The 14283-nt window shown below is 48.1% G+C and overlaps 1 protein-coding gene across 4 annotated transcripts in view; it reads left to right on the plus strand.

The window, feature by feature from the left end:
• Positions 1–14283, plus strand: part of LOC143793490 (uncharacterized) — a 106611-nt gene that overhangs the window by 22458 nt on the left and 69870 nt on the right. Inside the window, exons 2-4 of one of the 4 annotated variants that reach the window (XM_077280503.1) lie at positions 6880–6971; positions 7650–7790; positions 7895–8059. In XM_077280503.1, coding sequence (XP_077136618.1) covers positions 7713–7790; positions 7895–8059 — 243 coding nt within the window. In that variant the 5' untranslated portion in view covers positions 6880–6971; positions 7650–7712. The remainder of the gene's footprint in view (positions 1–6879; positions 6972–7649; positions 7791–7894; positions 8060–14283) is intronic. The other 3 variants (XM_077280505.1, XM_077280502.1, XM_077280504.1) reach the window with 3 other exon arrangements.

Here is a 14283-nt window from a genome sequence, read left to right on the forward strand (position 1 = left end):
CATCACAAGGTATTCAAAATGGCCTTCGGGCGTATTGAACGCAGTTTTCCATTCATCACCCTGCTTAATACGAACAAGATTATATGCCCCCCGAAGGTCAATCTTCGTAAACCAACTAGCCCCCTTAATCCTAGCAAACAAATCGGAAAGCAAAGATAAAGGGTATTGAAACTTGACCGTGATCTTATTCAAGAGGCGATAATCAATACAGGGTCTCAAGGAGCCATCCTTCTTAGCAACAAAAAAAAATCCCGCTCCCATTGGTGAAGAAGATGGCCGAATATGCCCTTTCTCCAAAGACTCCTTAACATAACTCCGCATAGCGGTATGTTCAGGCACAGACAGGTTGAAGAGTCGGCCCTTAGGAAACTTACAGCCTGGAATCAAATCAATAGCACAATCACAGTCCCTGTGCGGTGGAAGAGAACTGGACTTGGGCTCATCGAATACATCCTGAAAATCAGACAAAAACTCTGGAATTTCGGAAGAGGAAGAAGAGGAGATGGACATTAAACAAGGAACATTATTATGAACCCCCTGACAACCCCAACTAGTCACAGACATAGACTTCCAATCCAACACAGGATTATGTACCTGCAACCACGGAAAACCCAACACGATAGCATCATGTAAATTATGCAATACCAGAAATCGACAATCTTCCTGATGGGCTGGCGCCATGCGCATGGTCACCTGTGTTCAAAACTGGGGCTTATTTTTAGCCAAAGGTGTAGCATCAATGCCCCTTAAAGGAATAAGGTGCTGCAAGGGGAAACCACAACGCCTTGCAAACTCAAGGTCCATTAAGTTCAAAGCGGCGCCTGAATCCACAAACGCCAAGACAGAAAATGATGACAATGAGCAGATCAGGGACACCGATAACAGAAATTTAGGTTGTACAGTACTGATGGTAAATGAGCTAGCGATCCTCTTTGTCCGTTTAGGGCAGACTGAAATGACATGAGAAGCGTCGCCACAATAATAACACAACCTATTCTGACGTCTGAGTCCTTGTCGTTCTGTCCTAGACAGAATCCTATCACACTGCATTGGCTCAGGACTCTGCTCTGAGGACAACACCACAGCGCGCACAGTTCTGCGCTCCCGCAAGCGCCGATCAATCTGAATGGCCAAAGACATAGAATCACTCAGACCGACGGGCGTGGGAAACCCCACCATAACATCTTTAACGGATTCAGAAAGACCCTTTCTGAAAATTGCAGCCAAAGCATCATCATTCCATTTAGTCAACACAGACCATTTTCTAAATTTCTGACAATACAATTCTGCCGCCTCTTGACCCTGAGACAGGGCCAACAAGGTCTTCTCCGCTTGATCCACAGAATTAGGTTCATCATATAATAGTCCTAAAGCCTGAAAAAAGGAATCTACATTAAGCAAAGCCGGATTCCCAGATTCCAGGGAAAATGCCCAATCCTGTGGATCACCACGCAGCAGGGAAACTACGATTTTAACCTGCTGAATAGAATCCCCAGAGGATCGAGGTCTCAAAGCAAAAAACAGTTTACAGTTGTTTTTAAAACTCAAAAATTTGGACCTGTCACCAAAAAACAAATCAGGAGTAGGAATCTTCGGCTCTAAAACAGGAGTCTGAACAATATAATCAGAAATTCCCTGTACCCTAGCAGCAAGCTGGTCTACACGAGAAGCTAATTCCTGAACATCCATGCTAACACAAGACTCCTTAGCCACCCAGAGAAAGAGGGAAAAAAAGGCAAAGCAAACTGCAGAAAAAAAATGACTCAACACCTTTCTTCCCTTCTTCTGAGATGCACTTAACTCATAGTGGGCCAGTTGTACTGTTATGATCCGGTGACTTTGGAGCCGCATGAACTTTCTCTGGAGTAGGTGGAAACTGTACTGACCGCAAAACCTGAACTAACACCGCAACTAGAAGTAGCCGTGGGGTGTGCCTAACAAACCCTAGACATCTCGACACAGCCGGAGGACTAAATACCCCTATAGATGGAAATAGGAATACTACCTTGCCTCAGAGCAGAACCCCAAAGGATAGGCAGCCCCCCACGAATATTGACTGTGAGTAGGAGAGGAAAGACACACGCAGGCAGAAAACAGGATTCAGCAAAAGAGGCCACTCTAGCTAAATAGGGAAAGATAGGACAGAATACTAAGCGGTCAGTATTAAAACCCTTCCAAAAATATCCACAGCAGATAATACAAAAAGTTCCACAATCTAACTAAAGACATGGAATGTATATCTGCCACTCCAGAGAATCCAACAAGACTGAGAAAATACTGACACAATCTAAGCTGGACAAAAAACACTGAATAGCACAGAATTATTAAGCACACAGAAACAAAACCAGACACTTATCTTTGCTGATTTGGCAGAAGGAACCAAACCAGGACCGAAACCTCCCAACAACCATGGACAACTGGCAAGGACTAATGAATCCTGCACGCCTAAATACCCCAGTCAGAACTGCAATCAGCAGATACACCTGACCAGGACTGCAACTCAGGGACAACTGCATTACCACCTACAACCACTGGAGGGAGCCCAAAAGCAGAATTCACAACAAATACCCCACTGACCGCGCTAAGGTGGCATTTATTGTGTCTCACTTGGAGGGAGCGGATCTGGCCTGGGTCAATCCCCTCTGGGAACGAGATGATCCTCTCGTCTCCCAACTTTCTTCGTTTCTGGAGACCTTTCGTAAGGTTTTCGATGAGCCGGGGCGGTTAGCTTCTACCACAGAGTCTCTTTTTAATTTCCGCCAGGGTTCCCTTTCTGTCGGCCAGTACGCCATTCATTTTCGTACTTTGGCCTCCGAGCTGGGCTGGAACAACGAGGCTTTGGTTGGGGCTTTTTGGCGCGGTCTGTCTGGTCGAATTAAGGACGAGTTGGCGGGTAGAGATACTCCAACTTCCCTGGAGGATCTTATTTCCCTGGCAACCCGCATAGATTTGCGTTTTCAGGAACGTCTCCGCGAATCTGCCAGGGAGAGAAGATTGCCCCGACCAGTTCCGTCTTCTCGCAGTCCTCCTCATTCTCTACCGGCCTCTTCTTCTTCAGCCTCTGCACCTGAACCTATGCAAGTGGACCGTATCAAGCCGGCGGAACAGCGTCGTAAGGAGAGACTTGCACAGGGTCTCTGCTTTTACTGTGGCAGCGCCTCCCATCTTCTACGTTCCTGTCCGGTGAAGCCGGGAAACTCTTCCGCCTAGGACAGGTAAGGGAGGCCTACCTAGGTGATAGTGATACCTCTCTACCTTTTACTATCTCTGTTCTGTTGCATGTGGGTTCGTCTCGTTTTTCTGAGGTAGCTTATGTTGACTCAGGAGCGGCTGGGAATTTTATTCAACTCGAGGCGGTCAGTAGGTTTCAAATTCCTGTCAGATCCTTGGACTCTCCTCGGCAGTTAGCTTCTGTTGACGGTTGGCCCTTGCAGAAGACCGTTACCTTGGTCACCGAAGAAGTGGAGTTGCAAATCGGAGCTTTGCATCGGGAGAAGATTGCCTTTTACGTGTTGCTATCACTGTCTCATTCGTTTCTTCTAGGTCTTCCATGGTTAAGAATACACGAGCCTGTTTTGGATTGGCGGTCTGGTGATGTCCTCCGATGGGGTCATTCCTGTCAGACTAGATGTCTGCGTCCTGTTGTTCCTTTAAGCTCGTCTGTCTCTATTTCTCCTCCGGCAGGTTTGCCTTCGGCCTACCATTCCTTTGCTGATGTCTTCGACAAAAAAGTGGCGGAGAACTTGCCCCCGCATCGTCCATATGACTGCCCGATCAACCTCGTTCCTGGTTCAACTCTACCCAGAGGACGCATTTACCCGCTGAATCCTCTTGAGTCTCAAGCTATGACCGAGTATGTACAGGAAAATTTGGCCAGGGGTTTCATCCGGAAGTCCTCCTCTCCTGCAGGCGCAGGATTCTTTTTTGTCAAGAAAAAGGATGGAACTCTCCGCCCCTGCATTGACTACCGAGGTCTTAATTGTATTACTATCAAGAACAAATATCCACTTCCTCTCATTCCTGAACTTTTTGATCGGCTACGGGGTGCACGAATTTTTACTAAATTGGATCTTCGCGGGGCCTACAACCTTATCCGAATTCGTTCCGGAGATAGTGGAAGACCACTTTCAACACCAGAGATGGTCACTATGAGTACCTGGTCATGCCCTTGGGCTTATGCAATGCCCCCGCAGTATTCCAAGAATTTGTGAATGACATTTTCCGAGATCTTTTGTATTCTTGTGTTATGGTATATTTGGACGACATTCTCGTTTACTCTCCTGACCTATCTTCTCACAGAAGGGACGTTCGTCTTGTTCTTCTGCGTCTGAGGGAGAATCGCCTATTCGCCAAGATCGAGAAGTGCGCTTTTGAGCAGTCATCTCTTCCTTTCCTGGGATACGTTATCTCCGACTCTGGTTTATGTATGGACCCGGAGAAAGTGTCCGCCGTGCTCAATTGGCCTCGTCCTCTAGGTACCAAAGCTATCCAGCGATTCATCGGTTTCGCGAATTATTACCGACAGTTCATCCCTCACTTTTCTTCTCTGATCAGACCCATCATCTCTTTGATTCGCAAGGGATCCGATCCTCACTTCTGGTCCGCCGAAGCTGAAGATGCCTTCCTGTCTCTAAAACAAGCCTTCTCCCGTGCTTCATCGCCCTCAGGTTAACAAACCTTTTATTCTCGAAGTGGACGCTTCTGCAGTGGGAGCTGGGGCAGTACTTTCTCAAAAAACTTCGTCTGGGCGACTCGTCACCTGCGGTTTCTTTTCCAAGACTTTCTCCTCTTCTGAGCGAAACTATTCGATTGGTGACAGGGAGTTATTGGCCATCAAGTTGGCCTTACAAGAGTGGAGGTACTTATTGGAAGGAGCTATTCACCCGTTCAGGGTCTATACGGACCACAAGAACCTAGCTTATATTCGTTCAGCACAGAGACTTAATCCTCGGCAAGCTAGATGGTCCCTCTTCTTTGCTCGTTTCAATTTTGAGTTACATTTTCATCCTGGCAATAAAAATCTTAAGGCTGATGCTCTCTCCAGATCCTTTTTGTCTGTCGATTCTAAGGAGGAGGCTTCGCACATCCTGGATCCCTCCAAAGTCATCGTAGTAGCTCCCGTTAATCTGTCTTCATTGCCTCCGGGCAAGACCTTCGTCTCTGAGCGCAATAGGAGGCGGGTCTTACGTTGGGGCCATGCTTCCAAATTTGCTGGTCATGTTGGTCTAAAGAAGACTCTTCTGCTTCTGTCCGGCTACTACTGGTGGCCAACTCTTTCCCAGGATGTTCAAGATTTTGTTGCCTCCTGTCCATCTTGTGCCAAGAACAACATACCAAGGCGACGGCCCTGTGGACTTCTTCATCCGCTGCCTGTTCCTTCAGCTCCGTGGCAACACATTGCAATGGATTTTATCACCGATTTGCCTCGCTCTTCCGGCTGCACTGTCATTCTTGTTGTTGTGGACAGATTTTCCAAAATGGCTCATTTCATGTCCCTTCCTGGTTTACCCTCTGCACCTGATTTGGCAAAAATTTTTGTTCGCCATATCTTTCGTCTTCATGGCTTCCCTCAACATATCGTTTCGGATAGAGGAGTTCAGTTCACCTCTCGGTTCTGGAGAGCTTTCTGCAAATTTATGAACATCTCGCTCGACTTCTCTTCTGCCTACCACCCACAGACCAACGGTCAAGTGGAACGCACTAATCAGACTCTGGTGACTTATCTTCGTCATTTTTCCAATTCTCATCACAGTGACTGGTCCGATCTTCTTCCGTGGGCTGAATTCGCATACAACAACCATCCCAGTGAATCTTCTTCCAAGTCGCCCTTCTTTATCGTCTACGGACAACATCCTGGTGTACCCCTACCGGTTCCTCCTGTCTCGGGGGTACCGGCGGCTGATCTTCTGTCCGGGGAGTTCTCCAGGATCTGGCAGGAGACCAAAACCGCTCTTGAGTTTGCACGTGACAGAATGAAAAGGCATGCTGACAAGAGGCGCTTAGATCCTCCCTTATATCGTCCTGGTGATAGGGTATGGTTATCCTCTAAATTTGTTCGCTTAAAGATTCCTTCTCGTAAATTGGGTCCCCGTTATATTGGACCTTTGGAGATCTTGACCCGTATTAATTATGTCTCTTACAAGTTGAAGCTACCTCCCTCGCTTCGTATTCCTAATTCCTTCCACGTTTCCCTCCTGAAGCAACTTGTCCTCAACCAGTTTCATGCCTCTTCTACTCATTTTTCTCGGCCGGTCTCCGCTGATGATGTTTTTGAGATCAAGTACATTCTAGCCATGAAAAAAGTAAGGGGCAGGACCTTTTTCTGGTGGATTGGAAGGGTTTTGGTCCGGAGGAGAGATCTTGGGAACCTCAGGAGAACATCCAAGCTCCTCGAGTTTTGGCTAGATTTCTTTCTGGTCTTAGGAGGGGGGGGGGGGGGTAAGGAGGGGGGTACTGTCGGGTCGCCGTTATCACCGCCGCGGCCCCTGCTGTCCGCTCATACTTACCGTTCCACGGCGTCCCGGCGCGCTCCTGTTCTTCCTCCAGCACCGTCTCCTCTGCTCGCTCTCCCGCCTCCTGCTTCCTGTCGGGCGCGCGCGCATTAGGCCTCTCTGCACATGCGCACACTGTTCTTTTCTACTGCCGCTCCTGCCGCTGCTCTCTGTGGTCCTGGAGGACCATGACCCGGAAGGTACGCTGCCACTCTGCATTTAAGGTCGCCTCTTCCTTTCCCCTGTGCCTGTTTGTCATTTGTTCTTTTGCAAGTGTCTCTGGCTCTCTCGCTTCTCTGCGTACTCTGCGTTCGCTTCCCGTATTGTCCTACGTTTCTAGTTTCTCGTCCCTGTGCCTAACCCTTGCCTTTTACTTGCTTCTTTTCAGCTCCAGTCCTCCTGTGTCTCCGCTACCCCGGTGCTCCTGTTCCTCAGTTTAGTCCTTCCGTCCTTGGTCCAGTGTCCTCATCTTGTCTACCGGTTTGTCTCCCGTTCTCCTCCTGTTTAGTCTGTTTCCCGTTACCCACTTCTGTTCATCTTTCTTATTTTGTTTTTTCCCCGTCATCCCTGCCTTGGTACCGGCTGCCGTGCAGTAGTCTCCCCTGGGCCTGCTCCTAACGCTCCCTGTATAGGGGGTGGTCTATCTGGTCCACTCGTCCTGGGGAGGTTCGCTGTTTCGGTTCAGTGGGTTCACCTATCTTGTTCTCCTGGTCCCAAAAGCGTAACACAGCTGCATGTGTCGAGGCTGTGTGACTGCCTGTTTGTTTGGCTCCGCAGCTGCATGTGGCGTTGCTGTGTGACAGCCTGTTTGTTGGGCTCTCCATGCATGTGTTGTGACTGTCACACAGCCGTGACACATGCAGCTGCGGCGCGGAACAGCTCATCATTCGGCGCGATCTAGGAAGCAGAGTTCCCTCTGCAGCTTATTCGGCAACCTTTATAGCTTTCCGAATAAGAGGGAACCTGAGCAAATTCGCTCATAGCTTTCCGAATAAGAGAGAACCTGAGCAAATTCACTCATCTCTAGTCTTGGAGGGGGCATATACTTTTCTTCAAATATTGTATGTCACATCCATTTCTAATCCTATGCTAATTCCCAGTGAGACAATGTAATCCATGATTGTGACACTGTGCTCTATTCTCCGTGTTCTCCCTAAGGTTCTTTACATCTAGGACATTTTAAACTCTCTTTTATGCGACAGTGGTTTTTGGTCCTCAGAGATGGACAAGGACAGACGACACATGGCTGCAGGGATAGTAACCCTCGCCCTAAAGATAATCGACCTGATAAAAGGAGAGGTGAGAGATTCATGTGACATCTCTAGTAATACAGCAGAGAATGACTAGAAAGATGAAGGATTAAGAGACTCCATGTAGTGATCAGCGTCTCTCACCATACACAGGAGCACACGGTGGTGAAGAAGACGTCCCGTGACTGTGTGACCCCCCATGTGTCCGGAGGAAGGAGGAGGAGCAAGAGCAGCAACACAGAAACCCCGCACTCCACCATACCTGAAAAGGAGATCCTAGAACTCGCCGACAAGATCACTGAGCTGCTGACCGGAGAGGTGACTGCTGGGAGATTATACAGTAGACACTGGAGGATTCTGGGTGATGAGAGGAGACTGCTGGGAGATTATACATTATACACTGGAGGATTCTGGGTGATGAGAGGAGACTGCTGGGAGATTATACAGTAGACACTGGAGGATTCTGGGTGATGAGAGGAGACAGCTGGGAGATTATACACTATACACTGGAGGATTCTGGGTGATGAGAGGAGACTGCTGGGAGATTATACAGTAGACACTGGAGGATTCTGGGTGATGAGAGGAGACTGCTGGGAGATTATACAGTAGACACTGGAGGATTCTGGATGAGGAGAGGAGAGGAGACTGCTGGGAGATTATACAGTAGACACTGGAGGATTCTGGGTGATGAGAGGAGAGGAGACTGCTGGGAGATTATACATTATACACTGGAGGATTCTGGGTGATAGGAGAGAAAACTGCTGGGAGATTATACAGTATACACTGGAGGATTCTGGGTGATGAGAGGAGACAGCTGGGAGATTATACAGTATACACTGAAGGATTCTGGGTGATGAGAGGAGACTGCTGGGAGATTATACAGTATGCGCTGGAGGATTCTGGGTGATGAGAGGAGACAGCTGGGAGATTATACAGTATGCGCTGGAGGATTCTGGGTGATGAGAGGAGACTGCTGGGAGATTATACAGTATACAATGGAGGATTCTGGGTGATGAGAGGAGAGGACACTGCTGGGAGATTATACTGTATACACTGGAGGATTCTGGGTGATGAGAGGAGACTGCTGGGAGATTATACAGTAGACACTGGAGGATTCTGGGTGATGAGAGGAGACTGCTGGGAGATTATACAGTATATACTGGGGGATTCTGGGTGAGGAGAGGAGAGGAGACTGCTGGGAGATTATACAGTATACAGTGGAAGATTCTGGGTGATAGGCGAGGAGACTGCTGGGAGATTATACAGTATACACTGGAGGATTCTGGGAGAAGAGATGAGAGGAGACTGCTGGGAGATTATACAGTATACACTGGGGGATTCTGGGTGATGAGAGGAGAGGAGACTGCTGGGAAATTATACAGTGTACACTGGAGGATTCTGGGTGAGAGGAGAGGAGACTGCTGGGAGATTATACAGTATACACTGGAGGATTCTGGGTGATGAGAGGAGAGGACACTGCTGGGAGATTATACTGTATACACTGGAGGATTCTGGGTGATGAGAGGAGACTGCTGGGAGATTATACAGTAGACACTGGAGGATTCTGGGTGATGAGAGGAGACTGCTGGGAGATGATACAGTATATACTGGGGGATTCTGGGTGAGGAGAGGAGAGGAGACTGCTGGGAGATTATACAGTATACAGTGGAAGATTCTGGGTGATAGGCGAGGAGACTGCTGGGAGATTATACAGTATACACTGGAGGATTCTGGGAGAAGAGATGAGAGGAGACTGCTGGGAGATTATACAGTATACACTGGGGGATTCTGGGTGATGAGAGGAGAGGAGACTGCTGGGAAATTATACAGTGTACACTGGAGGATTCTGGGTGATGAGAGGAGAGGAGACTGCTGGGAAATTATACAGTGTACACTGGAGGATTCTGGGTGATGAGAGGAGAGGAGACTGCTGGGAGATTATACAGTATACACTGGAGGATTCTGGGTGATGAGAGGAGACTGCTGGGAGATTATACAGTATACACTGGAGGATTCTGGGTGATGAGAGGAGACTGCTGGGAGATTATACAGTACTAGATTGTGGCCCGATTCTAACGCATCGGGTATTCTAGAATATGCATGTCCTCGTAGTATATGGACAATGATGATTCCAGAATTCGTGGCAGACTGTGCCCGTCGCTGATTGGTCGAGGCCTGGCCTTTATGACATCATCGTCGCCATGCTGTGCCCGTCGCTGATTGGTCGAGGCCTGGCGGCCTCGACCAATCAGAGGGGCGGGATTTCCAGGACAGACAGACAGACGGAAAAACCCTTAGACAATTATATATAGATACACTGCAGGATTCTGGGAGAAGAGATGAGAGGAGACTGCTGGGAGATTATACAGTGTACACTGGGGGATTCTGGATGATGAAAGGAGACTACTGGGAGATTATACATTATACACTGGAGGATTCTGGGTGATGAGAGGAGACTGCTGGGAGATTATACATTATACACTGGAGGATTCTGGGTGATAGGAGAGGAGACTGCTGGGAGATTATACATTATACACTGGAGGATTCTGGGTGATGAGAGGAGACAGCTGGGAGATTATACAGTATACACTGGAGGATTCTGGGTGATGAGAGGAGACTGCTGGGAGATTATACATTATACACTGGAGGATTCTGGGTGATGAGAGGAGACAGCTGGGAGATTATACAGTATACACTGGGGGATTCTGGGTGATGAGAGGAGACTGCTGGGAGATTATACATTATACACTGGAGGATTCTGGGTGATAGGAGAGAAAACTGCTGGGAGATTATACAGTATACACTGCGGGATTCTGGGTGAGAGGAGAGGAGACAGCTGGGAGATTATACAGTATACACTGGAGGATTCTGGGTGATGAGAGGAGACAGCTGGGAGATTATACAGTATACACTGGAGGATTCTGGGTGATGAGAGGAGACTACTGGGAGATTATACAGTAGACACTGGAGGATTCTGGGTGATGAGAGGAGACTGCTGGGAGATTATACAGTAGACACTGGAGGATTCTGGATGATGAGAGGAGACTGCTCGGAGATTATACAGGAGACACTGGAGGATTCTGGGTGATGAGAGGAGAGGAGACTGCTGGGAGATTCCACAGTATACTCTGAAGGATTCTGGGAGATGAGCGGAGATTGCTGGGAGATTATAAAGTATACACTGGAGGATTCTGGGTGATGAGAGGAGACTGCTGGGAGATTATACAGTATACACTGGAGGATTCTGGGTGATGAGAGGAGACTGCTGGGAGATTATACAGTAGACACTGGAGGATTCTGGGTGAGAGGAGACTGCTGGGATATTATATAGTATACACTGGAAGATTCTGGGTGATAGGCGAGGAGACTGCTGGGAGATTATACAGTATACACTGGAGGATTCTGGGAGAAGAGAGGAGAGGAGACAGCTGGGAGATTATACAGTATACACTGGGGGATTCTGGGTGATGAGAGGAGAGGAGACTGCTGGGAAATTATACAGTGTACACTGGAGGATTCTGGGTGATGAGAGGAGAGGAGACTGCTGGGAGATTATACAGTATACACTGGAGGATTCTGGGTGATGAGAGGAGACTGCTGGGAGATTATACAGTATACACTGGAGGATTCTGGGAGAAGAGTTGAGCGGAGACTGCTGGGAGATTATACAGTAGACACTGGAGGATTCTGGGTGATGAGAGGAGACTGCTGGGAGATTATACAGTATACACTGGGGGATTCTGGATGATGAGAGGAGACTACTGGGAGATTATACATTATACACTGGAGGATTCTGGGTGATAGGAGAGGAGACTGCTGGGAGATTATACATTATACACTGGAGGATTCTGGGTGATGAGAGGAGACAGCTGGGAGATTATACAGTATACACTGAAGGATTCTGGGTGATGAGAGGAGACTGCTGGGAGATTATACAGTATGCGCTGGAGGATTCTGGGTGATGAGAGGAGACAGCTGGGAGATTATACAGTATGCGCTGGAGGATTCTGGTGATGAGAGGAGACTGCTGGGAGATTATACAGTATACACTGGAGGATTCTGGGTGATGAGAGGAGACAGCTGGGAGATTATACAGTATGCGCTGGAGGATTCTGGGTGATGAGAGGAGACTGCTGGGAGATTATACAGTATGCGCTGGAGGATTCTGGGTGATGAGAGGAGACTGCTGGGAGATTATACATTATACACTGGAGGATTCTGGGTGATGAGATGAGAGGAGACTGCTGGGAGATTATACAGTATACAATGGAGGATTCTGGGTGATGAGAGGAGAGGACACTGCTGGGAGATTATACATTATACACTGGAGGATTCTGGGTGATGAGAGGAGACTGCTGGGAGATTATACAGTATACACTGGGGGATTCTGGGTGATGAGAGGAGACTGCTGGGAGATTATACATTATACACTGAAGGATTCTGGGTGATGAGATGAGAGGAGACTGCTGGGAGATTATACAGTATACAATGGAGGATTCTGGGTGATGAGAGGAGAGGACACTGCTGGGAGATTATACATTATACACTGGAGGATTCTGGGTGATGAGAGGAGACTGCTGGGAGATTATACAGTATACACTGGGGGATTCTGGGTGATGAGAGGAGACTGCTGGGAGATTATACATTATACACTGGAGGATTCTGGCTGATAGGAGAGAAAACTGCTGGGAGATTATACAGTATACACTGGAGGATTCTGGGTGATGAGAGGAGACTGCTGGGAGATTATACAGGATACACTGGAGGATTCTGGTGATGAGAGGAGACTGCTGGGAAATTATACAGCATACACTGGAGGATTCTGGGTGATGAGAGGAGACTGCTGGGAGATTATACAGTATACACTGGAGGATTCTGGGTGATGAGAGGAGACTGCTGGGAGATTATACAGTATACACTGGAGGATTCTGGGTGATGAGGGGAGACTGCTGGGAGATTATACAGTGTACACTGGAGGATTCTGGGTGATAGGAGAGGAGACTGCTGGGAGATTATACAGTATACACTGGAGGATTCTGAGTGATGAGAGGAGACAGCTGGGAGATTATACAGTATACACTGGAGGATTCTGGGTGATGAGAGGAGACTGCTGGGAGATTATACAGTATACACTGGAGGATTCTGGGTGATGAGAGAAGACAGCTGGGAGATTATACAGTATGCGCTGGAGGATTCTGATGAGAGGAGACTGCTGGGAGATTATACAGTATGCGCTGGAGGATTCTGATGAGAGGAGACTGCTGGGAGATTATACATTATACACTGGAGGATTCTGGGTGATGAGAGGAGACTGCTGGGAGATTATACAGTGTACACTGGGGGATTCTGGGTGATGAGAGGAGACTGCTGGGAGATTATACAGTGTACACTGGGGGATTCTGGGTGATGAGAGGAGACAGCTGGGAGATTATACAATATACACTGGAGGATTCTGGGTGATGAGAGGAGACTGCTGGGAGATTATACATTATACACTGGAGGATTCTGGGTGATGAGAGGAGACAGCTGGGATATTATACAGTATACACTGGAGGATTCTGGGTGATGAGAGAAGACAGCTGGGAGATTATACAGTATACACTGGAGGATTCTGGGTGATGAGAGGAGACTGCTGGGAGATTATACAGTGTACACTGGGGGATTCTGGGTGATGAGAGGAGACTACTGGGAGATTATACAGTATACACTGGAGGATTCTGGGTGATAGGAGAGGAGACTGCTGGGAGATTATACAGTATACACTGGAGGATTCTGGGTGATGAGAGGAGACAGCTGCGAGATTATACAGTATACACTGGGGGATTCTGGGTGATGAGAGGAGACTGCTGGGAGATTATACACTGGAGGATTCTGGGTGATAGGAGAGGAGACTGCTGGGAGATTATACATTATACACTGGAGGATTCTGGGTGATGAGAGGAGACTGCTGGGAGATTATACATTACTAGACTGTGGCCCGATTCTAACGCATCGGGTATTCTAGAATATGCATGTCCCCGTAGTATATGGACAATGATGATTCCAGAATTCGTGGCAGACTGTGCCCGTCGCTGATTGGTCGAGGCAACCTTTATGACATCATCATCGCCATGCTGTGCCCGTCGCTGATTGGTCGAGGCCTGACCTTTATGACATCATTGTCGCCATGCTGTGCCCGTCGCTGATTGGTTGAGGCCTGGCGGCCTCGACCAATCAGAGGGGCGGGATTTCCAGGACAGACAGACAGACGGAAAAACCCTTAGACAATTATATATATAGATACACTGGAGGATTCTGGGTGATGAGAGGAGACAGCTGGGAGATTATACAGTATACACTGGAGGATTCTGGGTGATGAGAGGAGACTTCTGGGAGATTATACAGTATGCGCTGGAGGATTCTGGGTGATGAGAGGAGACTGCTGGGAGATTATACAGTATACACTGGAGGATTCTGGGTGATGAGAGGAGACTGCTGGGAGATTATACAGTATACACTGGAGGATTCTGGGTGATGAGAGGAGACTTCTGGGAGATTACACA

The sequence above is a fragment of the Ranitomeya variabilis genome, chromosome 1, assembly GCF_051348905.1.
Source record: "Ranitomeya variabilis isolate aRanVar5 chromosome 1, aRanVar5.hap1, whole genome shotgun sequence".
NCBI classification, from domain to species: domain Eukaryota; kingdom Metazoa; phylum Chordata; class Amphibia; order Anura; family Dendrobatidae; genus Ranitomeya; species Ranitomeya variabilis.